The 27,267-nt window shown below is 35.6% G+C and overlaps 1 protein-coding gene across 14 annotated transcripts in view; it reads left to right on the top strand.

The window, feature by feature from the left end:
- The window catches only part of cspg5b (chondroitin sulfate proteoglycan 5b), a 59,661-nt gene extending 33,648 nt beyond the window's left edge, over positions 1–26,013 (top strand). For 2 of the 14 annotated variants that reach the window (XR_015516002.2, XM_087294585.2), the window contains 4 exons: positions 3,240–3,393; positions 6,174–6,230; positions 9,513–9,553; positions 16,698–17,586. Coding sequence is in view for 9 of the 14 variants with exons in the window: in XM_087294585.2 (XP_087150711.2) it covers positions 3,240–3,393; positions 6,174–6,230; positions 9,513–9,553; positions 16,698–16,755 (310 nt within the window). In the remaining 5 variants the exon portion in view is untranslated. 14 annotated transcript variants of the gene reach the window in all.
- The last annotated feature ends 1,254 nt before the right edge of the window (positions 26,014–27,267 follow it).

The raw sequence follows: 27,267 nt of genomic DNA, 5'->3' as shown, positions 1-27,267 counted from the left end.
GACCTCCAGAGCTTCTGGAGCATGTAGAGCGTCTGTTCTCCACGTCTCATGGCTTCAAACGACCCCATGCGTTCATTTTGTGTCAGCATTGTCTTCTGAGGCGCAAGTACATTTATTAAGTAAAGAAAAGATTGACGCAGCTTCTTCTACCGCAATAAATTCTGTTTTTACTTTTGATATTTGGCACCAGTAATCAGGAAATGACGATTTTGTTTTCTCAGACTCGTTGAGTGGAAACTCTGCTTTATTCGCACATCTTTTATGCTCTTTTATATTCCAGATTTTCACATAAATTTAATTAATATATTTGGATGGAAACATAACTATTGCCTACATTTCAGTCACACAAGGAACAAGTCACATATAAGAATGCCTTGTCCTTTTTAAATAAATAATTAGCTTAAATAGACTGACCTTCAACAGGGACATGTACTGTTACTAGATTAACGGGATTATTATTCTTTCTAAAAAACTATTGTTTAGTTCTGCTTACATTCTTAATGTCATATCAACCTCTATCACTTGATCTATAATAGAGGCAGACACAAAAGTGCAGTTTTAAATCTATTAAAACTGAACATGTATAAGTGGGAACGTGTGTAAAAATTTTATAAATGTCACACATAACATTACTTATTTTTTTATACTTTGATATTTAAATACTTTAAATGTAAAATTACGCATTAACTTGAGCTATTTTCCCACGCTAACTGTCTCTGTTTCACTGATGCAGTGGTGTTGCTTTTTAAACATATGGTCATATTTGCTATAATTTTGCATAAGCAGATCAAGTTCAGCTGGAGAAAGAAATGGTGATCTATTTTAGAAGATGTTGCCATAGTCACTTGTATTATCTGTGCTCTATTGATAATGCCTTTTAGTCGCAGTGTGCCACTCAGTGGCGGAAAGAGTACTGAAAAAGCATACTTAAGTAAAAGTACCATTACTTGCCTAAAAAGGCAGTGTGAGTAGAGTAAAAATACCTGTTGTAAATAGTAGTCAAAGTAGGAGTAAAAAGTAGCCCTTTTAAAAGTACTCATGAGTAGTGAGTATTATGCTATTAGAAGTTGATGCATTTACATGTAATTTGTAAATGTGTGTGTAAACGTTACATTCTGTAGTGCATTTAGTTATTGCCCAGCAGGCACACAATGTCATAAGACGTTAATATTAGGTTAGTTTTAGGTTTGGATTACAGATGACAAAAATTCAATGTCTAGTCAGCATCTAAGGACAATATTATTTTGATGTCCAATAATGACACCAAATGACGTTGATATTTGGTGGATTTTAGGTTGTTAGAAAGTGACCAAAATCCAATGTCGAGCCAACATCTTAAACCAACATCCTACTGATGTCAAATACTGACATTTATTCATCAGTTATGGCAACCAAAATTCAACGTCTGATAGATATCATAGTGGTAACGTCGACACAACGTCAAGCTGTAACAACATTAGACATTGATATTTGGTTGGTTTTAGGTTGGACGTTGGACATTGACATCGGGCTGACATTGAGTTCTGATGTGAACCCGATTTTCATTTCCAAACAAAATGTTTAAGGGTGTTTCGGTCATCATACTGTAAATATACATCATCGTCTCATCAGTAACATGCATCTAAGCCAGGGGTGTCCATACTCGGTCCTGGAGGGTCAGTGTGCTGCAAAGTTTAGTTCCAAGCCCAATTAGATGCACCTGGGCTAGCTAATCAATCTCATAATAGGCTTTCTAGAAACATCTGTGTAGGTGTGTTAAGGCAAGTTGGAGCTAAAATCTGGAGGACATTGGCGCTCCAGGACTGTGTTTGGGCATCCCTGATCTTAACAGTCTCTAGGACAATGTGTGTAAAGATTTTGAACATCTTCTTGGATGCTTTTAATGCTTCCAAACAGTTTGCTGCATTGTAAAGTGCACATGTCTCGAGGTAGTTCATTATGATGCAATTTACCTTCTTTGTGTGATTTGATTAGACAGGAATTACAGGACTGATTTTCCTAATTCCCATAAAAAAAGTTTTAAAGTAGTGACTGCAGGTTGAAGAAAAGTAGTGGAGTAAAAGTACAGATACTGCACTAAAAATGTACTCAAGGAAAAGTAATTTTTTTAAACTACTTAGTAAATTACAATTTCTGAGAAAAACTACTCAAATACTGTAATTTAAATATTTTGTAATTATTCACTTTACACCACTGATGCCACTTAACTCTGAGTTGGTCTACTCAAAGTTGATTGACCTAATTCAGATCCGCTATTCTGAAACTGAAAAGATTTTAATCTCTTGGTAAATCAACTCAGAGTTCAAGTTTAAACTCCAAGTTGGTTGAACCACAGCACTGAAACAGGCCCAAGATGGTTCTAAAATAAACAACCAGCCAGGGGTAGGAGCAACAGTAGTCAAAACCAGAGCTAGATCCTGGAGCAAGCCATGTAAACTCCAGACTGGCAGGCCAGGGAGGTCCGGACATGGGATAGGACTGGAAAATTATAAGACACAAAACAGGGCAGCAATAATATACAATAAAACTAACCAAATCTAAAATAACACAATCAAATATACAGTATATACTAGAAGAGAACTAGACTGACTTGGGCAATCTGAAAAAACAAACTGAAATAAAGACTTCTAGAATCTTAATAAGTAATTAAACAACAACTAATAATAAATCAACTACTAAAAAGACTGGGATTGATAGAAAAACAAAATGGAACAAAAATAGTTCAAAGGATAAAAGCAAAATAAAGATTAGAACACAAAATTAAGTAAACACTAGAAACAAACAAAAGAAAGTAATAGCTACTGTACAAACAAACTACAAGCTAGAACAGGCAAGACAAAAAGCTCAGTAAAGATACAAGCCAAGCACACATGGAACAAACCAGCAAATAAATGAGAAGACAGCACAATATACAGAACAAAGCACACGAAAGACAGGTAAAAACAATCAGGATAGCAAGGTCTAAATGAGAGGGCGGGATACTTGAAAACGAGGAGGAAAGACAAGAGGAACACATGGCCAACACAAATTAAGGCACAGCAATGTAAATAAGCACAGGACAACCAAGCAAACATTAAACACTGACTGGACAGACAAAACTGTCAGGTCAGGACCATGACAATAAATATAGCATACTACAGCGTTTCAAACATTCAGGCAACTCTTTCTCAAGGCAACATTAAGTTTGTCCCAATACGTTTTACTATGTAATCATTTCTTGTTTTCTCTCTGTCTTTCAGTAAGTACCGTCCAAAGTCGGAGCAGCACATTGATAACTTCTCGCTGTCCACTGTTGCAGAGGGCTCTCAGGCAAACGTAAGGAAACTGTGTGACACCCCGACTAACCTCCCCCATGCTCGTGCTTTGGCTTACTATGATAACATTGTGTGTCAGGTAACTTTTCCTCTCCTTTCTTTCCCCTCTGTTTTCCACCATGCATGAGAACTGGAGGTATAAATTATTCACCCTGTCTCGATTTAGGTGGTATATTCTTCTTTTCTTGACACACTTCATGTGTGGAAGATCACACTTTTCCACTGTCATCATCATTATCATCATAATGAGAAATTCTCTTCATCCCTGTCTCTTTTCTGTGATTGTCGTCATTACCTCACATGCTCCCGAGGTCATGTGAGGTACTGCAGGCTGCATGAAGCATTGCGGAAACTGTATTATTTCATGTGGTTTCAAACATACTGATCGTATTAGTTAGTGGTTGTGAAGCGGGGTTGGGCAATCAGTGCAATGTTTTTCAAACAGCCGTACTTAAAGTGCAGTTTAAGTCCTGTTCTTGCACAGGACACAGTGAAACTCAGTACATTTACATGGACAACATTGTTCTGATATTTACTCACAATTTACTCATCCTCAAATGGTTCCAAGCATTATGAGTTTCTTTATTCTGTTAAACACAAAACATGATATTTAGTAGAATGTTGGAAGCATAATACAAAAAAACATAGTTTGGAAGACCAAAATTCTTCATAATATCTTCCTTTGCTTTTAACTGAAGGACAAAACAACAAAGTTGGAACTGAGTAAATGATAGAAGACTTTTTATTTTTGCGTGAACTATACCTTTAAGACAATAATCTAATTAATCGACCATGTGAATAGAAATGTTTGATTAACTTAGTCCGGCTAAAGTCATATTCACAATATAAACATGCCATATACTGCATTGATTCAATAAGTTAAAGATGCAGTATGTAAGTTTGATACCCCGTTGTATTGCATGCCTGGTTTAAAACACAAATAAAGCAGGTTGCCAGATTGATGACATCAACAGGAGCAAGATTTAGAATATTTTCCATATTAAAAGGAGTTTTTGTTCTAACCAACACCTGAATATTATATTTTAGAAACGGCTTCTATTTCTTGTAGCTGTACAAGAGGGCAATCATCTACTCAGGTACACCTCATGTGCTTTATTCAGTTTTAAATGCTAATAATGTGTGTTTGAATGCCATTTTGCATGACATTTATTGCCTTACTACTGAAAGCAGCAGCCGATAGTTCACCTCAGATCTTAAAAATAAAATAAAATAAATAAATAAACCATTTGAAATTGAATTTTAGAACTGTGGCTTAGTGCAAGCCAACAAAGGTAATGATTCAGCATGTACATTCAATAATGTTAAAGAGGTTAAATATGTATGAATTTGATTGTAAACCTTACCATTTTGTTGGAGTGCAGTAAGTGCACTATTCAGTGCTTCTGAATGGCTGTTTTTGAATTTCTCTCATGTTTCGTCTGGTGCAAACAGCCAAATTGCTTATCACTATGCATTACTTAGCGTATTAGAACACACACTATTAAAAATGCAGTGTTCCACGCAATTCGTTTATGTTGTCCCAATACAAATCGATTAAGTTAACTTAACACTTTTAACAAATTTATGTGGATTGAACAGAAAAAATATGTAATTGTCGAAATGAAATCTCAAGAGTATTGTTGTTTCAGCTCATTTTATTTAAATAGTTTGAACAAATAAAAAAAATATTAATTTTGAGTGCAGGGTTACAATGTAAACTGCTCACCTAAAGTTTGTGTTCATAATATTTATATTTTTTGCTAATTAATAACCTCATGTGGAAATCTGAATCTGTATCTCATTTTGGAGTTGTGTGTGTTGCTACTGTCCACACATTTTGTTCAAGGGCGCATGCTTTGAGAGCCTTCATGACTGAATGAATGAAATACGCTGTTTTAGAGTGAGTGAGTTGTCTCATATGAGCCACAAGAGTAAACTTTTTTTCTTCCCAGTTGAGTTAAAATACAGCCTAAAATATAGCCTAAACTATAATTAAACTTGACAAAAGAGACCAGTATTTTGAAGCTTTAATAAAAAATAAAGATAAAAAAACTGCCTAGGGCTTGCTTATTAATAATCCTGTGTGCAACATATCACTCTGTGTTTTGACTGCTGAACTTCTGATGATGCATATTTGACCTAAAGTTAAAGCAAATGTTGATCGCATGCTAATGCAAATCTCAGTTAGCAAACTATACTGTAGGCCTGTTTTCCACCAGGGTTTTACACTTGCAGAATTTACATAAAAATGAGAAAAATAGTATTTTTGAGGCTCATGGTGTTAAATGGAGCTTAATAAACTTAGCATTAAAAAAGTGAAATAAAACTCACCATCAAATTCAATTTGATCTGCAGTTAAAAACTCCCTCATGTTAACATTTTTAAATCTCTGTCGCATCGATTTAATGCAGCGTCGATGAAGAAAAGTCTTATTGGTGGACCAGTGTATAGCAACGTGAAAAACCCACCCCAAAAAAAATCCCCAAAGCATGCTTATTTTTAGAAATGACAATTTTACACCTGCCATTTTGCATAATTGGTGTGCACAATCACATTTGGTGGCCTTTGTTTAGTCACAAAGCATTGAAGGACATCGAAAAATACAAGCAAAAATCGCAGCAGTGTGCATTGGACTTAACATGTAAAATAGGAAACTGACAGGAATATTTAAAAAAAATAGCTTGAGTAAACACTTTATTGACTGATTCTGAAAAAAAGTAAATAATTAGATTATTGTTGTCCATGTAAATGCGCACTAATGGACATAATGCTGAGGCTGAGGTTAATTGAGAGGGCATGATGAGGCAGTATTAGAAGTGTGTCACTAGAGTAATCCTCTCTCGCCACCCCACTCCTTAGAAAACCATGAGCAGATACACGTGGGAATATAAGCCCAAAGAAGATCCCTGCAGTGAGGTAAGACTCAAACTGACCTCCTCCTGATGGCACTTACCTTCCCTGCTAATTCAAAACAATGCTTTAATCCTGTAGTTTTATTATTACTCACCTCAGAAAGTCCAATATCTTAGTAATCACATCACAGTAATCACTTTATTTCTTGTGTAATTATGTGGCAAAGCAATAAGCAATTTAGAGGTTAAAGGCGATTCTTCTCTGTAGTTGCTACTGTGACTTTGTAGTTTGCATAAAACCTGCTTCATTTACCTGTTTTTCATGAGAACTTGTAGTATCACTATCTAGTCCATTCTGTGTGTAATTCTTGAGATGCACAAAATATATACCAAGGTTTATTCATTCATTTTCTTTCCGGCTTAGTCCCTTTATTAATCTGGGGTCGCCACAGCGGAATGAACCGCCAACTTACCCAGCATATGTTTTTGCGCAGCGGATGCCCTTCCAGTTGCAACCCATTTTTGGGAAACATCCATACACATTCATAAACTACGGACAATTTAGCCTACCCAATTCACCTGTATCGCATGTCTTTGGACTGTGGGGGGAACCGGAGCACCCGGAGAAAACCCATGCAAACGCAGGGAGAACATGCAATCTCCACACAGAAACGCTAACTGACGCTGCCTAGGCTCGAACCAGCAACCTTCTTGCTGTAAGGAGACAGCACTACCTACTGCGCCACTGCGTCGCCACCAAGGTTTATCTGTATTTAAAAATTAATGAAATAAGATAAATTAATATATTTCATTATCAAATCAAATACTTGAATATTAAATACTAGAAAAATGAAATAACAAAAATCTTGAAAACCCACATAAAAGTGTTAAAAACATTAAGATTTGAAAATAATCTCTAGAGAAAGAAATTTTTATACTTTCCAAAATTACATTTGGTGCAAAAAATAAAAAATAAAAAAGTGACAATATACAGCTATATCGAACTGCTATTAGTGTTATGCATTTATACAACAGTTTGATGGCATACTTGTGTGCAAAAAAATCAAACACGAAGAGTCTTCAAAACTTTTTGTATAAGGAACTACTTCTGCCATTTATTCACATCTGCAGCTGACATCATCACTTTAGAGCTAGTATTTAATGGATTCTCTAGTGCAGAGATGGCCCAAGTTGGCCCATTGTAACCTTTGATTTGGCCCACCATCCCATTTGAGCGGAGAAGTGAGTATGATGGAGAGGGTTGGGACGAACGTCTTTAACACAGACATCATCATTTCTAATGTGATGTAACCTTTTTTCTTTGTTTTATTGCTGCACTACAAAAAAGCAAACTGAAATGAAATGTTTATTTAATTAAATGTTGTAAATGAATTTGATTTTTTAAAATTTAAATATTGTCACATGACAGATAGAGGACTATGCAGAAGACATTGGCAAGCAAATCAAGGCAAAATCTAGTGTAATTCTGTTTTAAATGAGATTGTTTTGTTTTTATTGTAATAAGTTCATTATCAAATGTAAACAATGCATTAGTTAATATGAAGAAATGCTTTCTAGTCATTTCTAAACATTATTAAATAAACTAGGAAGTTACCCATCTATATTTACTTTCAGCCCACTAGCCTCAGTCAAGTTAGGTTTTTGGCTCTTCATAAGAAGAAGTTTAAAGGATATTATTGCTCTAGCATAATATCTAAAGTGATGAAAAAACAGAGGATTTTGCCATCAATCTAGAGACATTTTCCAGTTTTTCTCTGTTAAAATCTACATCACATTAGTTAACCCTGAAAAAGCCCAAGCAAAGCAAACACTACAAGAAACACTACCAGACTGTGGTATAAATACAGCACTACAACATATAAAGTCACTAACCTGTTTTATAATGATTTGGTAGTTTAAAGTTTTTCTCCTCTCAGGACTTATTATGTGGTCTCTGTCGCCATTTTGTGGCGGACCGTCAATCGTCTTTGCTCTGCTCAGTATGACAGGCTGATGGATGCAGACACACTATATCTTTGAAATTATAAATATTTAAAATAGGCACTGTCCTTATAAATGAACTGCATAGTTGCAATCTAAACAACTACAATCTCGCTTATGTTATGTTGTCCAATAGTTGCAATATTTGTTAAACTGTAGCAAAGACTACATGTTACTCGTATCTTTCTGAATGGGGAAAAGCATAATGGTCAATATGGTCAATAAAGCCCCCCTACTACTACAGGAGCCAATCGTCGATCGCTATATGGTGAATAAAGCCTGCCTTCTAGTACAGGAGCCAGTCCACAAAGGACAAACAATACTCGCTGGGAGGGGCTCGGACAAGACGTGAGTTTCTGCAAATTTTGTATGATTTGGAATGTTTATATATACAACAAGGTCATAGTGGTGAGATACAAGACCTGAGATTTGAGAAAAACAAACACTGACTGTTAGAATTTTGAGTGTCAAAATGATAAAATAATTTGTAATGCATGAAATAAAACAGCTGAGTTATGTTTGTTTTGTTATTTTACATTTTTGTTTAACACTGCTGCATTTCTAATGTCAGAAAACTGTTTTGGATATTCTTTTTCCCATTTTGAGGAAACCTTTCAAACTAGATTAACGTGAATAAATATTTCATAGACTCAAAGTTTGTAACATTTGCTCTTTCAAGGACGTTCAAACTGTGTTTTATATTGACCCTTTACCCTGCAGTACCTTTTGAACCCTTGACCTTGTCAGATCCTGTTCTCCAGCACTTGGGTTTAAGACATTTGTTTATTCTGAAGTAAAAACAAAATCTAGATCTACCATTTGACATTTCGGGTTTATTTTTGTTTTTTTTTTGTTTCAAACCTCATTTATAGTCCCAACCCCCAAGAGATTTCATAAAGAGAGAGCCTCTTTCATGATTAAAAGCGTTTGACAGATTCAGTGTGCAACAGGGAGGAGAAACAAAGCAACACTGAGATGAGACAAGAAACGAGGCATGACAGATCGTAGAAGAAAGAGCTATGAAAGTGTCCCTAGGTGACTTTGTTTCTTGTGTGTTGTTTACTTGTCTTAGCACCTCCGGGGAGACTTGATTTGACATTTTTCACCCTCTCTCTTGAGGATAAGTGCTGTAGTTACACGGTTGATTTCAGGGGCATGCATAAAGTCTTCCTTTCTTTATTGCGGTATAATCAAAAACACTGAATCATGAGTGTTAGAACGATAAGACAAAAATAAATTGTCAAAATTAAATGGAGCTGAATTAAAATTTTATTGCCCATTTACATGTTATGTCTGATTTCAGCAGCATGTGTAAAGTCTTCTTTTCTTCCCTCTCCATGTGCAGTACATTCACTGCCTTTCTGGTTTCAGAAAAGGAGATCACAGGTAGAGAATTAACAAAAAGCTTTATTTCAGTCAACACAAATGTTTTAATACTTGCTATTTGTATTCAAACACATTTATAGCTGTAAATGTTGGATTTAAAACTCCTTGCTCGAATATCTTTCAATTTACATGTAACCACTATGTTTTTATTTGTAGATAATATCTCGTGCAAAATAGTTGAAACTGCAGATATTCTTTGAAATTCCTGCTGGTGTATTTTATTTAGCAGTTCATGCTTTGTTTAATTTAGTTTAAGTAAAAGCTGAATTCATATCTGTTTAATGAACTCCAGACAGTTTTGTTTATACTATTATACTAATATTTATGTGGTGATCCGTCAAGTATTTGAGTTTCGAGTGATCCCCAAGATATCATAAATTGACATTTTAACATTTTATATTAGGTCATTTTGTCATGAAAAGTCAAAGTTCTAATAACTATGAATCAATTTACATAATCACACAAAGTCACACAATTTCTATTTCTTATTTCACATGTCAGTTTCTATTTTATATCTAATTTCAGTTCTCTCAGTTTAGCTAACTAACTATGTAACTTAACTAACTTACTCATAAATCATAACTGGGTGTCTAAATAATATACTGTACTCACTGACTTTTCAATCACTGACTTGATTAATCATTCAGTAATTGGCATTTATTATAATTTTTTTCATTTTTATGTCACAATTGGTCTTAACTCTTGTGCGATGTTAAAAATGTTTTCATCCACTCTGGAGAGATTTCAAGCCTTAATTTGGCCACAATTTATCTGTTTCAGCAAATGGAAATATTTTAGTGGCAAATTTTATTTTGACACATACAGCGGGGAAAATAAGTATTTAACATGTCATGTTTTTTTCCTGGAAATAATATTTGTAATGGAGCTGTTGACAATGAATTGAACCGAATTTTGGTAAAAGCCTAAACAATACAAATAAATATAAAACAAAACAAAAAAATCTGTAAAATTGATTAGTTATGTGTGATAACAATGACAATGACAAAAGGAGAAAGTACTGAACTACTGAAGCATACTTTAAATAAAAGGCTTTTTAAGTGATGGCAGCTTAAAGACACCTCTCATATAGGAAATGCATTGTTAAAGTCTGCAATTTATTTTCACAGACTTTAACAGAGTGTAAAAATCTTAATGGTTCTTTGAGTCTTGTCTTAAAATCAGATCTTTATTTTTATTTTTTATTGGATTCAAATCAGGGGATTGGATGGGCCATTCTACAGCTTGATTTCCTTTCTCTGAAACCATTTGAGAGTTTTCTTGGCTGTGTTTTGGATCATTGTCTGACTGAAATGTCCACCCTGGTTTCACCTTCATCATCTTGCCAATGTAGATGTTGGACTAAAGCAGCTAATGCCTAGTTCACACTAGAGGATTTTAAGCCTGATTTGAGCCCGATTTGGAAGTTAACGAGCTCGCCGACAGATCGGGCTGTGATCGGGAAGAAATCTGCGGGTGCACGGCGCTCGCCGCTCTTTATGTGTGAACTACTGAACAACGCATCAACGAGGCTCGCTGACGCGTCGCCGACACCTCGCAGGCGGAAATCCAACATTCAGCATGCTAAATATTCCAGAGCAGTCGGCCGACTCAACCCCACGTCTGGTCAGATGTAGTGACGAGCTGCAGCCAATGAGAGAGCATATCAGCATGAGCTGAATGCCTGTGTGTTCAGGAGCTAAGCAGAAACATCTGTGATTGGTCAGAATGGGCATCGGTGCACTCGCTTCATTCTGTGTTAACACAGACACGAGAGTAGGCTATATTAACAGTGGAACCAGAATTCTGTAACTATTAGAATTACCATACTGCTCATTCTGACCGTTCTCATATAAAACGCATATTTATATAAACATATAAATAAAAACATATTTACATTCAAAGCTATTATTGAGATATTAAAATTAAGCTTTGAATGTTTGGCATCATACTTAATGACACCATTACCCTAAAAATATAATATTTTTTTTGGTAATACAGCCTATAAATATGTAGTTAAGATACTAAAACACTTAAAGGTCTTGGCTTTCATTTTCACTTTCAAACAGGAGCTATTTAACAGCACAGAATATGCTGTTTTGAAAGATATCTGAAGTAGATTGATGTTTTTGCCATCAGAAAGTTTTGTTTATGTTAGCAGGAAGTTGCCAGGCAAGAAAATGCACACACATTTAAAGTCGCAGCGAAAAGTATCAGACATGCATGCAGGCATTTTGACCAATATGGTAATTTAAGGCAGAAATGCTCAGTTCTTTACTGTTTTGTAATAAAAAAAATAACAATGTCAGAAAGAAATACACTGATAGTTAGAAAACGGCAGGGTGTTATAAATATGTTAGTTTTATTTCAAAGAGTTATAAAATTACAAAAATTAAAAACTCCCTGTGTATCTATCCACTCGAACCTGCAGATGAGTGATTAATCCGCTGATAAATCAGCTGATTTGAAGATGTTTTTAAATGCTTTCTCCAAAGCTTGAAACGCTGTCAGTGATGTCATCAGCACATAAGCAGCCAATAGTGTTCAGCTTTTTCTGACGACTCCTCCCTCAAATTTTCATTGGCTGTGGTTTGGTAGCTTGAATGAGCTGATGGGGATTGAGTTGTTGTCAGATCATGTAGTGTGTGACCCCCCTCTTGTGGATCGTTCACGGAGTGTTGCGTAGTGTGAACACCACAGAGATTAAAAGACACAAAGTCAAGTCATGTAGTGTGAACGGCACAGTAGCCGCATTTCCACTATCAGGCCAGTGCGAGCCAGGGCTTATATCGGGCCAGGCCGGGCCAATCGCCCGGGAGGTTGAGCAGTGTGGCCGAAATCATGTCACGTTTCCACTGTGGGGCTAGTAGCTCGCAGCGCGTCACGCAAACCCCGCCCCCAGAACATCCCCCGAATCGAACGTCACTCAAACCGCCCACTTCAGCGAGAATCATGCAGATAAAGCACACCATCACATCATCACAAAACTATTAAAATTAGGACAACCAAAACAAACAAATGACACGTTACTGTACAGCAGTACAACGCATGTCTATACGCACATGCCTGTGTATTTTCATTCATCATATTCATTTACTCGCCGACCGACTGGCATCGAAATCCAGTGGTCTTGCCACCAACGGAGGGACCCGGAGCGCAGGGAGCGCACACATCCATAATATAACACCACATATATAAAATTCTCCGTTAATAACTCGATATAAAATGTTTTTTTATAACATCCTCTAGACAGAATCTGTCCAACATTCATCCCAAATGCTCCGGAGAGAACTGAAACATGATTTTTTTTCCCCCTATAGGCTTTATGACACTTAATAGGTGATTCCATTTATTTAAAGATGTTGCTTATTATATCTTAAGTAAAGGAAAGTGTTCAGTGTTTCAGCACATAAGAGCAGCACGTAATAAAATATAGCCTATATTTCGTTGCGCTCAGCAGCTATGCACTAATAAAGCTCTTTATGTATTTAAAATTTCCTTTTTTAATTTTACCACGTCATATAAAAACATACACACTTGTTTGAGGACACAGAACACATTTTGAACTTGCAGTTTTCCCCGTCAAAAAAGTGCTGCGCGGCTGCAGACAGAAAAAAAGGTCGCCTATTTCTGCGTTCACTCACCCCGAAAATGCTCTGTTTGCATGATTTGATTAATTTCATCGTATCCAAATACTTTATAAATAATATTTAAAACATTTTCCGGTGTTTATTTATTTTTATTATTTTAGAAAATATCTAAAATCTTTTTTTCAAAGAGGCTTTTGAAAAATAAAAGTTTAATATAAATTTGAAACAGTTTGATATAGTACCTAATTGTTATAGCTATAGCTTTTGTTAGTTTTATATTGGTTTATTTATTTAATGTGATTTTATTATAGGCCTATCTAATATTTGTAATTCTTTAAATTATTTCAATATAGGGCTATTTTATCTAGATATGACACTGTTGTTTTGAGCCTACAAAAGTGGACATGAAATTTGTAAAGTTTAATGTCCTACTGTTGTATTCATATAGTGTATTATCTCCAAAATAAATTAAAACAATAAAAAGAAAAGAAAAAAGCCGCTCGCGGCATCAACAGAGCTATGAATGGAGCGCTCTTTTTTTCGGTCTCACACACACAGGCATCTAAACGCGCAAAAACACACAGTATTAAACTTGACAAAACCTCTTGAAAACCTTTACTGTCTGCTGTGTCTTTAATATGGTGTAAAGATTATTATGCGTTATTGAAACATCAAAGATGCAGCAAAGAAAGATCATTTTATGCAACAGCCTTACATTTAAAAGAGAAACTTAAGGGCGATCATATCCAAAAAAGACCCCAGCCTATAATTTGTTCCAGATGTTTTCTTTCCCTTTTCTTTCCGCCTCTCCTTTCACTCCGCCCCAAACCCCGGCTGGCCCTCCTTGGCCCAAGGTATTCGGCGGGCCGAAAAAGGCTGGCCGTTGGCCCCGAGAAAGCCCCGCTTTGGCCCGATTAGGCCCCGGAAGTGACAGTGGAAACGCCACTGGCCTTGGCTCGCCCTGGCTCGCTCGCTTTAGGCGCGATAGTGGAAACGCGGCTAGTGATCTGCTGATGTTTAAAATCCTGTAGTGTGAACTAGGCTTAAAACTAATTTACACTGACCAAGGGCAAAGGGTTGCTGAATAACTTCTGAGAGATTTCTGTTGCTGTCTGAGCTTTCATTGCCTTTCTTCTTGTATTCAATACTTTTCCCCCGCATCATTTCATTTTCTTATGAAGTTATGCAATTATATTTGTAAACTCATTAGATTTGTTTTCTTAGCATATATGGATTTCTCAGGCTGTTACTAACAACAAAATTTCAAGTAAATGACATCTTTAGAATTAACACCTTTGTATTTTGGAAAGATGCTTAACACTAATACTAATAATAATAAATATAAAAAAAACTCAATACACTGTTGCCAAATTTAATAACTTACAGTCAAAACGACCAAATTTACCTTTTCTCAACAAAGATTGTTGTTGTCTATTGGAAGAAATGCGTCAATAGAGCCACCATTTTAGTACAGGGTTGCACACCTTTGAAATGAATGTGGGCTCAAGGTGTAGCGGAGGACTGGCCATCTGAAGCCATACATATGTAAAAATGTATACATATATCTACGATAGGGAGTTTTTCCAGTGGTCAGTATGCAAACATTTGTATATATAACATTTGTATTATCCACTAATTTAAGGTGGACAGTATGCACATCGAAACACAGGCACTTTGTTATCAAGCACCCTTATAAGTTATTTCAAAACTCTTAGCCGTCAATAATAGAAGGTTTTGGCACCGCAGCGTCTTGTTGACATATTTCCTTTACATTGTTTGCTAAGTTTATTCAACAATCTTTAACATAAGCTTAGAATTTAGTGCAAGTTGGTGCTACTTTGTCTTATGGTCAGTCCAGTAAGTGACTGTATTATCATCAGTAGTGTTGCTTGTTTAGCACAAAAGTTTATAACATACAAAAACTTATAAAACGAAATCGAACCTGATTTGAGATACCAGATACTTTGATATCTTTGACAGTACAAGCTTGGGCTGGCTCCACACCCCACCAGGTGGAAATGTGGGAAAGTTCACTCCTCTCCTATCCTTCATTTACATTTAAATCATCTCCCACAACCCCCTGTTTACTCACCTTCCTCTTCATGTCACACAGAATGGTCATCTCAAAATATGAATGTTCTATATCAATCCAAGTGACTTTATCTATCATGTTAGATGTCATTTGAAATGTCTCAGTGTGATTGGTACAACAATCTCATTCCCTCAGAAATAGGCATAATCAAAATAATAGATATATAACTTCAGGTATCTTTTAAACCACTGCTAAGGGTGTGCCTTTATCTAGGGGGCTTCTATTCAAATTACCATTTGTTCCCTATAGGCAGAAGCTCTTCAGATCTTACTTGCAACTAAATGCAAACGCATTTTGTTGTTCCACACATATCCCTCCTTGAATGATATTCCTAGTTTGACTATTTAAAGGAAAGTGTCAGGGTGTTTCTGTAACCAGATCAACCCGTAGTGTGGAGCTGTCATGCTTTACTATGTATACTTTGAAGTCAGGTATGCATTTTTTGATTGTAGATCTATCTTTGAGAATTTAATGTTTTGTATTGATTGTTTATGAATTGACTGAATAATTGGCATAATACATATTTCCCTGATTGTTAAATTGTTTTTGTTTGAACACATTCTGCTTACTCTGTAATTATTCATTTTAGTAGATTACACTGTATCCTTGTTTCTGCACTTCCTGCGTCAGGTCAGTAGACGGACTGAAGTCCAGTTGACATGGAGCATTGGGCCCACTAACTGTATTTTAGGGATCTGACTGAATATTCTAAACCACCCCCTATTAAAATTGGAGTCAGATATGAGTTAAAGTTAAACTGAAACAACATTGTGCACTGGAAATACGCAGTGAACCTTCGTCCACCAGTGGACACCTTCATTGGGCCAATTGGGTGGACCTTACATACCTATGAAATTTAATAACTTTATGCTTTGTTTTCTTGGTTCGCTCGTTACTACACCTGTACACAGCCCAAAAGTCCAGCATCTTGAGATTGGCTTTAGTCTTGACTAATGCGGCTGAATGACATTTGTCCTGGGAGCACTGTACAAATGTGGCGGCGGTGTTGACGCATGCTCAGGGTCCGTATGCGATATCTAGTGTATATATCTATGGTTAAGTACTACTATATTACTGTATTATACTATATAGTAGGTACTACTTTCTTTTCAAGCACATCTTTGTATGTACTTTTTAATGTGAGGTACTTTTTGTTGAAACATGCATTTCATAAACTGAAGATCGTTCTTAAATTGGAGACCTCATCACACTTCTGAGTGGATAATGACTTTTTCCAGTTCAATATAACCAAGAATGATATATATATATATATATATATATTTGGCTTTTTAATGTAGTGATCATTAAAATAAAAATACTCAAATGATTTACAGTACTTGTAAAATGCACATAAACACAGTAGTGAAGTGAAAAACAATGTGTTACTTTTGTCCATCTGCAGCTATAATAGACTTCAGAATTGTCTGTACTTTCAATAATCTCGTGTATGTATGTTACTCCACAGGATGACACAAGCAAAGAAGAGCCATGCAAATGTCCCCCTAAAGAGGACGAGTCTTTGAACAACCAGAACTCAGTCACGCCAAAACTGGAAAACGACAAGCCTGCCACAGAGGACAATGCAGAGGAGGTAAACTCACCGCAGAACAATGTGAACAACGTGTAGTAACACTTCATTGCCACACACTGGTGCTGTGACTGACACACTCAAAGTTACTAAATTGGCTTAATTAGTGGATTAATAATTGACATGGCACTCTTTCAGCCTCAAAATACACAAAGGAAACCCTGAACTAGCATGCTAGCGTATGTTTGTGTGCTGTCACCATATGGTGGATTTCCAATTGCCAGACATTCACCTTGTCCTTGCTTGCTGTCACCGCTGATGTCATGCTGCACTGTGTTATGTCAAGCTTTGTTATGCTACGTCACGCTACACTATGACACTCTACACCCCTCAAAGCAAAGGTTTAGCCATCAGGTTTTTAACCTTTGACCTTCAGTCCTCACCGCTGTGACACCTTCACTATCTGAACTCCTGTCTGTCCTGCCTTACTCTAGTCAGCATGCATTGGTGGTCTTTCGTAATAAAGAAACTGTCTGTGGGAAATTATATAGCTAGACAGTGTTATAAAATTGACATTTGTAGATGTTTCTTGACTTCTTCAGTGAGTAGGTCTGAATATATACTTACAAATACTGCTTGGATTGGTATTTACATGCAGTATGATACTGTTTCGATGCGCAATGTGTCTTGAAACTAACTGATTCGGATTATTTTGATGTACTGATTTTTTTTGTACTTTGCAATGTTTTTTTTTTTTTGTGAAAATTGAGAAATGAGAATAAATAAAGCCAGTTTGTTTGGAATAAAAACAAATTGTACAATTACACAACGAAGTGCCAGTGTATTCCTGAACTCCACTGCTCCCATTTTGACTGCTTTTCACATTTACTGCTCCTCCTCACTCTTTTGCTTGGCTCCTGTGCATGGCTTTAGCGTTCCTCAGGTACATTTAACCCTCATATCAATACTTTATTATAAGACTAAAGGATGACATGTTGGGTTTAGTATATTTTTGACAAAAACAAAAATAATTCCCATGACATTTTATCATTTGCTGAGCAATGTTTGGTATTTGGCAAATAGAAAAGGCTAATTTATGACTAAATTATAAAATGTCACTGTATGGAATTATTTAATTTATCTTACATAATTTTTTCAAAAGTATATTTTATATTTTATTTTGTTTGTTTATGTACACACACACACACACACACACACACCAATGACATTATGACCACCCACTTAATAAGCTGTAGACCGGGTTATGTTTGATGCAGCAGGTCTCCTTTGTAAATTATGTGATAGCATTAGCCGTGCTTTCACTTTGCAGTACAGTAAACAATAAAAACACATTAAAGATACTCACTTCAGTTCAGTTTTGCTCAGCTCTGTTTGCATTTTTACTGCAATTAAATGTTTCTTAAAGTGGGTGGGATTATTGCTATAGTTGTGTGCAATTTACTGCCGTGATTTCCTGAAAATCTATTTCATTCAAGGTCACCCCAGCTCTAGTTGGGGGAGCTCATTTGAAAAAGGATTAAAAAGTAGCAAGTATAACACAGTTTAAAAAAACAAAATTGAGCCACACTAAACAAACCCATGCTGTAACATAAAGTGGGAAAGAACTTATAACCTCAACATCAGGTCCTTTGGATCCTAAAAATTGTGGGATGGCAGTGATGTAGGACAAACGTACTTTTCCAGGTTAAACCAAAAATGTTTGATCGATATCAAGTCAGGTGAATTTGGATGCCAAGACATAATATTACCATGATGGCGATGAATGGGTCAGCAGCAATGATCAGAGACCTGAAAACAGGGATTGTGCTAATGGGATAACGGAACCTATTGTGCCTTAACAAAACATTGCCCACAACATAACACCAATATCCCTGGCAAAAAGTGCCAAAGCCTTTGTTGGAAATTGATTTTCTGTCCTTGGCGGTCAACTTTATGTACCAGGAATCTTTTTTTTTTTATCACACCAGGTGACTTTCTTTCAAACATTCACTGTCCAAACTCAAAAATCTTGGTTGAGAGCAATTTGTGTACAGTTACCATATCATTGCTCACACACAAAAGGCTGTGATAAACTGTGTGATGTGACATAATCCTGGTCACTACTGTTGTAGCTGCTGGTGATTTGTTGCACTGTTGTCATGCAGTAACTGTGAACAACACATAACAGCTTTTGCTTTCCTTTCCCATCAGAGAGCTGTGGATGACACATGGCTAGACAGTGATTCATCTTTTGGCTATCTGTGTACTACTTTTGATGTATACTCTTTACAGTGCAGCATTTCTGAGACTGAAGATTCGAGGTGTTGTGACATCATAATCTTTTATCAAACTCCGATAAATGAGAAGATTTTCCCAATCTGGCATCAAACACTTTTCTGCTTGTCTTGAGGCAGTATACATACTGATCTGTGAACTGCACCAAAGACACAATTCAATTGCAAGCCATGCAACTTGGTCTAGGCTTGGGTGGTCATAATGTAATGACTCAATAGTACATACAGTGCGGAAAAAAGTATTTAACATGTTTTTTTTTTTCTGGGAAAAAATATTGTAAAGGACCTGTTGACATGGAATTGAACCAGATTTTGGTAAAAACCCAAACATTACAAACATAAAAATATAACAGAACAAAAAAATTATACATTATTATGTTATTATATGTAATAACAATGTAATGACACAAGGATAATGCACTGAACTACTGAAATGTATTTAATACTTTATATAAAGGGTTGCTGAATAACTACTGAGAGATTTCAGCTGCTTTAACTGCCTTTCTACACTGTCCTTTCTTAAAGGTGCAGTAGGTGATTGTCTTTAGAAACATTTTTTGTTGAGCTGGTTGAAAGTTTCTTCACAGTCCAATAGTAACGATTACAGTAAATGATTTAAATGTGTTTATATGTATTTTCAAAATCTGGTTAAGGGATAAAACTAAAAAATGTTCATCCAATTAAATAGAGTCGAACCGACATCTCCCATAATTCCGATAAGCAGCTCAGACTGTCTGTAAGCAAATGTAGATTCGGACTTCTGCGCAAAACATCAGTAAATAGCGCTTTTCCGCCTAACCTGCTTTATTGAGCTGAAGTTGCTTTTATATTCACATTGGGTCATTTTTGAACAATGACAGCCTTCCTATACTGTTTACCATGCTACTCTGAATATTCGCTCTGCAATAGCATGTAAGTGTGGCTAAGTAATAAATGTAATTCCTGCACGCCGCTGGCACTAACTAACTGGCGAATGACATGAACTAGTGGGTTGTCTGTCTGCTGTTGTGACGCCGTGCTCGCACTCGTGATTTCAGGGGGTGTGGCTTTGAATCACAGTACCTCCCCGCCGTCCAAAGATAATATGCTAAGCTGTTAGCATTTTGGCAGATCATCTACTGCACCTTTAATGTGTTTAATACTTTTTTCAAAAAAAAAATTCTTGTGTCATTTCATTTTATTACACATAGCTTAGATTGTAAACTAATTAAAATTGTTTTCATTGCATTTTTGGAATATTCAATCAATTTCATGCTTGTTCAATAAAAAAGGTCAGAAGAGGTTTTTTTCAAAGTCAAAAATCGTAACAATTTATTAAATATAAATAAATTATTTGATTTACAGAATTCTGTTATCCTTAATGTAATGCAAAAGTTACATTCAGGATTTGCGCAACAATTTTCATTTCCTCACTTTAACTTATATTTGCAGCTGATATTAACAGGTGGAGTTTAGTGGATTTCGTCACTTGTCAATTATTCTCCAGTCCTCCATTGGCCACACCCCAGACATAAGTCCATTTTTTATATTAATTTTCTGCACCAAAAAAATAAAATAAAAAAATAAGACTTTTCTCAACTGCACATATTTTGTGTTCAGTTTAAACAGGTTTCTGCTGAACACAAAATATGTGCAGTATATCCACAGATAACCAAATACCCCAATTGTACTTTTTTTTCTCCTAACAATTTGCACACTTCTTGTTCTAGTCTTTAATTTTCCAGTTTCTTCCACTTTGATCAACTCTGATAACTTGTTGTATTAAAAATGATGTCCACTATATTCAGGCCTGTTACCCCTAACACTCCTATTACCTTCCAATTATCCCACAGCAAATATGGCTTTCGTTGATTGTTACCAACATCTAGTGAAAATGTCAAGTCAACATCACCTTTAGAAATATGTTTTCTGAGAAAAATGGTGACGTGTTGAATACTTATTTACCCCATTGTATATTTATATTATAACATATATCCAAACATAAATTAAGATTTAAAAACTGCTTAGTGAAAGTGAGCGTTTGAAAAGCTGCTTTTGCTTCAGAGTTTATTTAAAGGGCAGAAACTGAGCTCCAATGTTGGAGTATTTGATACAAGATCTGATTTAATTTGGTGACTAATGCCAGATGTCTGCATAGCAGTTATGAGCATACTAAATAAAAACAAGCTGGCCCTCAGTTTGCTAAATTTGACCATTGAAAATGAGTCACAAATGAAGGTATTAAAAAGGGTTTCAAAAAGATTAACCATTCCCTTAACATCATACAGGGCAAAAGTAAAGTAAATCCCTCTGTCCTGCAAGCTGATTACAAGCTCTAGAATCATGCACAAGTCTTTTCAGTGGCTTTTGTTTGTGCCAGTTTAGCCTCAACTGATAATTTGCTTGATTTACAGCAATATTCTCAAAACAACTGCTTTGTCCAAAATGGATACTTATACTATATCATAATGTACATTTTTCAGGAAAACATACATACTTCTAAGTCTGTACCTATACAGAAAAACTTGAAGATTCATGTTAAAATCACATCTCAAATGCATGAAGCTTTGTATTATCATATTTTTCATGTCAAAATGTTCCAAAACCATTAATTTTAACATGTGAAGGTGAATGTTGTTTTTCTGTAAGGATTGTATGCTCTTGAGTCTTTGAATAATTCTATGTCATAATTCCATCTTTGTCCATCACCATTCATATTGCCATGTCCAACTTTTTGTCAATTTACATTTTCATGATTCATTTATTTTAAATTCCTACTTTATAATATAAAGCAGCACACATGCCAATATAATTGAATGAAACAGAAACGATTCTTTTCAAAACTTCACAATGTTGTTCTTTCAATCACCTATCTATCTAAAACACTTCTTCTAAACCAGGGATGCTCAAGCTTTTTCCTATGAAAGGCCAAAAACCATAAAACCATAAAAAAATATGTTTTATTTCGGCTAGAATAAAAGCAGTTTTAAATTTTTTAAAAACCATTTTAAGATTTAAATTATTAGCCCCTTTAATCTATATATTGTCTACAGAACAAACCATTGTTATAAAATAAATTGCCTAATTATCCTACCCTGTCTAATTAACCCAGTTAAGCCTTTAAATGTCACTTTAAGCTGAATACTAGTATCTTGAAAAATATTTACTCAAATATTATTTACTGTCATCATGGCAAAGATAAAATAAATCAGTTATTAGAAATGAATTATGAAAACTATCATGTTAGAAATGTGTTGAAATAATCTTCTCTCCATTAAACCGAAATTGGGGGAAAAATAAAAAGGGGGCTAATAGTTCTGACTTCATCTGTACATCCAACTGTATTACAAAGTTATTATTATTACTTCAAAATAAATGGAAAACATTAATCATATGAACAATTGCATAATATATTATTTTACATTTTATAACGGCCCTATTATAAAGCACACATAATTCCATTTATAACACGATGGAGTTTAATGCCGAATACACTAGCCAAGATGCCTTTGCCTTGATTTGCTCACCGAGAACTTCTGAATTGTGCTCTATATGTTGAGCAACAGTATGATTGTTAAAAAAACGAACCCAAAATTGTATTCGTTTACAACTTTTAATCGAAACATTAAATTACAATGTGCATTAAAGGCATTAACCCCAACGCTTCCCAAAATTCTCTTTCTCTTCTCAGATGGGATGGTAGGCATCTCTGTACTAAACCCTCATTCTCACACATCTTCTATGTTTATAATTTTTTTTTAGCATTTTTATATTGATTTGTAGTTTTATTTAATCCTTAATCTTAATAATTTTTACCCAAAATGGCAGACCATTTGGGTTCACAACTCGGGCTCCTTTGGATTACTAATTTTAGATAAAAAAATTTGGGTCACGTTTTAAGTTCTAACTTTGAGCACGATTTAGGATGTATATAAAATGCTGTTTGGGATGTAACAAATGACTTAATAATGTTTTTTCTCATTTATATATTTGATTTCTGTTCATTTATTTCTGTTTTTGCTTTTTCTTTGTTTTGTATACCATGTGTCCATCTGTGTGTAACTGTGTGTTGTACGTCATTTATTGTTATGCTTGTGTCTACTTGTGCCTGTGTCTTTATGTGTATCCATGTCCAGGGTGGTGTGACCATCGACTTAGAGTTGCTGCTCCCCAAAGAGGCAAAAATGGTCCCCGAGACAAGTCCCCCACTCCACTACAATGTCTTTCTCTACAAGCTCCCCAAATCCCCTAAAAAGTCCCCTGTGCTGCGCCGCCCCCCTGGCAGATCCGTACAGGGAAGGCCTCTGTCCCAGCTCTGCCCCAGACGCAGCTCTGAACCCGGATACAGCCCCATTAGCACACGTTCCCTTCCGGGGGTGCTGTCCGGGTCATCAAGTCCTCACCTGGGAACAGCCTACACACCTTAAAACCAGCGGAAGACTCCAACACTGGCTGATTCACAGTGACTTCACATTATTCACATATGCCTCTTGAACATGACAAATTTAAGAGACTTTGATTGGTAATGAGTGAGTCTTTTGTTTAAACTAATCATGAATCAGGTCGCCGTATTGGCCTTGACTTATGCTGTATATGTCCCAAACCAGTGCAAGCAATGGGTAAGCTGACTAAGCTCAACCTGAAATACGAAATGTCATCATTTACTCACTTTTATTTCAGTCCTGCAAGACATTTGTTCATCTTCAAAACAGAAACGAAGAGATTTGATTTCTGTCCTGTCTGCCACATTTTATTCAAATTGGCTTTACCAAAAACTTATGTTCAGAAAAAACAGAATATATATTCAATATTTTGATAATTCTTTCAGTGAATATAGATAATACATTTTGGAGCATTTGAACAAAACACATTTATTCAACAGATATATTTATTAAAATAATATTTTAGTCATTAAACATTGTTAGAAGTTGACATTTAAATAATTGCAAAATATTGAAGATTCCTATAAACTACAAAATCTTTATATATTTTTTTCTTTCTCTTGATTTTTCCAAAATTTTATTTGTTTCCTTCTTTTATAATCCATAATCTTGTTTATTAAAAAAGAAAATCAAACACGGATTCCAAAACCCTTTTGTAGGAGGAACTACTTTCTTTTGCCACTCATTCACATCTGCAGCTGACATCTGAACTCTAAAAACCTTTACTAATTGACCAACGTCACTTTAGAACTAGTGTTTAAATGATTCTCTAGCATAATGTCTAAAGTGATGAACAGCATGAGCAGGCTTGAAATGCCATCAATCTACAGAGATTTCCCAGTATTTCTCTGTTGCAGTCAGGATATCACAAAAATTACCCCAAAAAAGCCAAAGCAAATCAAACACTACCAGTTTCTGTGGTATAAATTCAGCATTACAAAATAAAAAAAGAGATCAACTTAGAAAGTCACTTACCTGATTTGTAATGATTGGTTCAGCTTTAGTTTAAAACTTAAACCGAGAAAATGTTTTTCTCCCCTAGGAATTATTATCTGTCTCTATTGCCATCTTGTGGTAGAACATCAACTATCACTTTCTTTCCTCTGCTCAGACAGGCTGATGGCGCCAATGAACTGAATCTGATGCGCCAAAATTATAAATATTTCAAAATAGGCTCTATCCTTATAAATAAACTGCATTCTTGACTAAAAAATCCTTAAAAGTACATTATGTTGTCCAACAGCAGCAATATTTGTGAACTGTAGTGTCATCTATTTGTCGCTGTATGTGGGCGGAGTAACACACAAGGTTGAAGGGTGAAAAGGCTATGTTTTGAAAAGACCATTATTAACCATCCCCTCTACTTCATACACAGCAATAGTAATGTATAAAGTCTGTTTACTTTATACATTTGATAAAATGTGATCAATTCCTGCAAGTTGATTACAATTTCTAGAATGATGCACACGTCTTTTTAATGCTTATATTTGGCGTCAACAGTGAAAGTTTTGGCTGATATTTTTTTGCTACCATAAACCATTATAAATGTATTAGCTTTCTATTCATTTATTTTCTTTTTGGCTTAGTCCCTATTTTAATCTGGGGTCTCCACAGGGGAATGAACCGCCAACTTATCCAGCATATGTGTTACGCAGCGAATGCCTTTCCAGCTGCAACCCATCACAGGGAAACATCCATACACTCTAACTCACTACGAACAATTTCAATAGTATTTGGATGAAGCCTTTATGATGCAAGCTGAGACACAATGCACTCCATGAAGTGGGTGACGTCACCGTGACTGGTAGGGTTAGGGGTGGGGTAGCTGGAACGGCATCTGCTGCGCAAAACATTTGTCGGAATAGTTGGAAGTTCATTCTGCTGTGGCAACATCTGAAATAGAGACTAAGCCAAAAGAAAATAAATAAATACATTTTACAACAGAAAAAGGACAGTGAATATGACAGTAAGGATGAGCAAAAGAGAAGGGAGTGGGATTAGCAATGTCCATGAGAAAGGAATCAATCTCCGCTTTACGCATTGACTTCATTTTAACTAGTTCGCAATATGAAAACTTGGTAAATGCTTTTTGAACTAATTTCTGAATGCCAGACACTATTAGGGCAGAAATATAAATAATAAGAAGAAAATCTTCAATAGGATTCCGTCACCGTTGGTGCTTGGACCTCTAATAAAGGTGAACAAATTCCTTATTGGTTTGTGAAGACATAAGAGTGAGTAAATGAATGAAATAACTGTTTTGGGGTAAACTCAACTTTTCAAGGTTAACAGATCATAAATGTTGAAGTTGTGTATGGCAGAAGATCTGTTTATTTGGATATGCGTCATGTGTGTTTGGTGCCATGTTTAATGTTGTATTTTGTCAAATAGCTCATTCTTATTCCCACATGCATTCACAGAAATGATGAAACCTGTAAACATTCAGGACAAACTTGATAACTATTATTATTAACAAGGTGCTTTTTGTGTGATTTTATTGTTAGATTAATAGAAAATAAAGAACTTTAGAATTGTTTAGATGTGACTTGTTTATCAGTTCCTTGGACAAAAGGCAATCCATTTATCCAATTAAAAAATAAGCTCATTGTTATCACTTTAGGTTGCTACTTTATGCACACTTTTATATCACACTGTATGCAAATTTGATAAAAAATTTGTCTTAATGTTGGCAAATTAAAAACTACATTGTATATTAAAATCTCTCAATGTTAATAATGTACATGTTACAAGTGATAGATTTACTGTAGCACCTAAACTACAACCATTCTCTACAAAACACTTCAGTGTGCAATTCTGCTCAAGCCAAAAGCATCTTACAAAGAAAAAGTAGGTCAGTTGCTCTCTCAGCGTTCACTCCATCAAAGCAAGTCAAAGAACTGCATGCACAGACTGCTGAAATAAAAGAGTAAAATTGCTCTTGAAATCACTACCAAGACAAAAATATTAGCAACAAGTACACTGAGCCTGTGTTCTGTGTTAGCCATTTTCATGTTTACATGCAGAGTGATTAATCGATACCGTGTTCAATAATAGATTCCAGGCAGTCACCATTACGCATGTCAACTATGTGACCTTATTCTAGACCCTAGCTGTTTCTCTGACCGGTTTATTAGTACAGTTTAAAGAGTATGTATGTTTTGAGAAAAAAATATGTCTCTCCAAATAGGTTAGAGTGATTATGACAATATGAGCACCCAGTTTATTAAAAGCTGGATCTGTGTGTGGTTTTTTCTTTGTGCCTGAAGCTAACTGATTTCATCTAGACAGATCCAGTAGGCTATGAACACAGACACCCACTGACAAACTCTTAACCACACGAACACAAGCAGACAGTGCCATCATGTGGCCATAGTAAGTCAGTGGTGCTTTCAAAACTCTCTGAGCAAATTACACAAGCTGTTAATGGGATGGTGGACCTTTTCAAAAGAAACACATCTGTATCTAAAAAGGGTCCAAACCAAGCGGCAACCTCCCGCTCTCCCTCGTGGAGAAATGCGGAAGTAACTAAAACAACAATTCATCGAAATTCTCCTAGTCCTGGCTCCATATATAGCAAATTTCTATTGACAACACTGTTAAAATGGCCAACTTTGAAGCAGAAAAAAAGTGTTTATAGCTTGGTACAAAGAACGATTTTGGTTTATATAGCTAAGTACCCTTCATTACAACTGAGGGTGATTTTTTTTATATATATATATATATATAACTCATCTGTTTAATTTATAAGTTATATTAAGTCTGGATAATTAAGGGTGTGGCCACTTGAGTGAC

Source organism: Danio rerio, chromosome 19, assembly GCF_052040795.2.
Source record: "Danio rerio strain M-AB ecotype USA chromosome 19, GRCz13ab, whole genome shotgun sequence".
Taxonomy (NCBI): Eukaryota; Metazoa; Chordata; class Actinopteri; order Cypriniformes; family Danionidae; genus Danio; species Danio rerio.
Note: the sequence above shows the minus strand (reverse complement) of the source record. Positions and strands in the feature narration are given on the sequence as shown.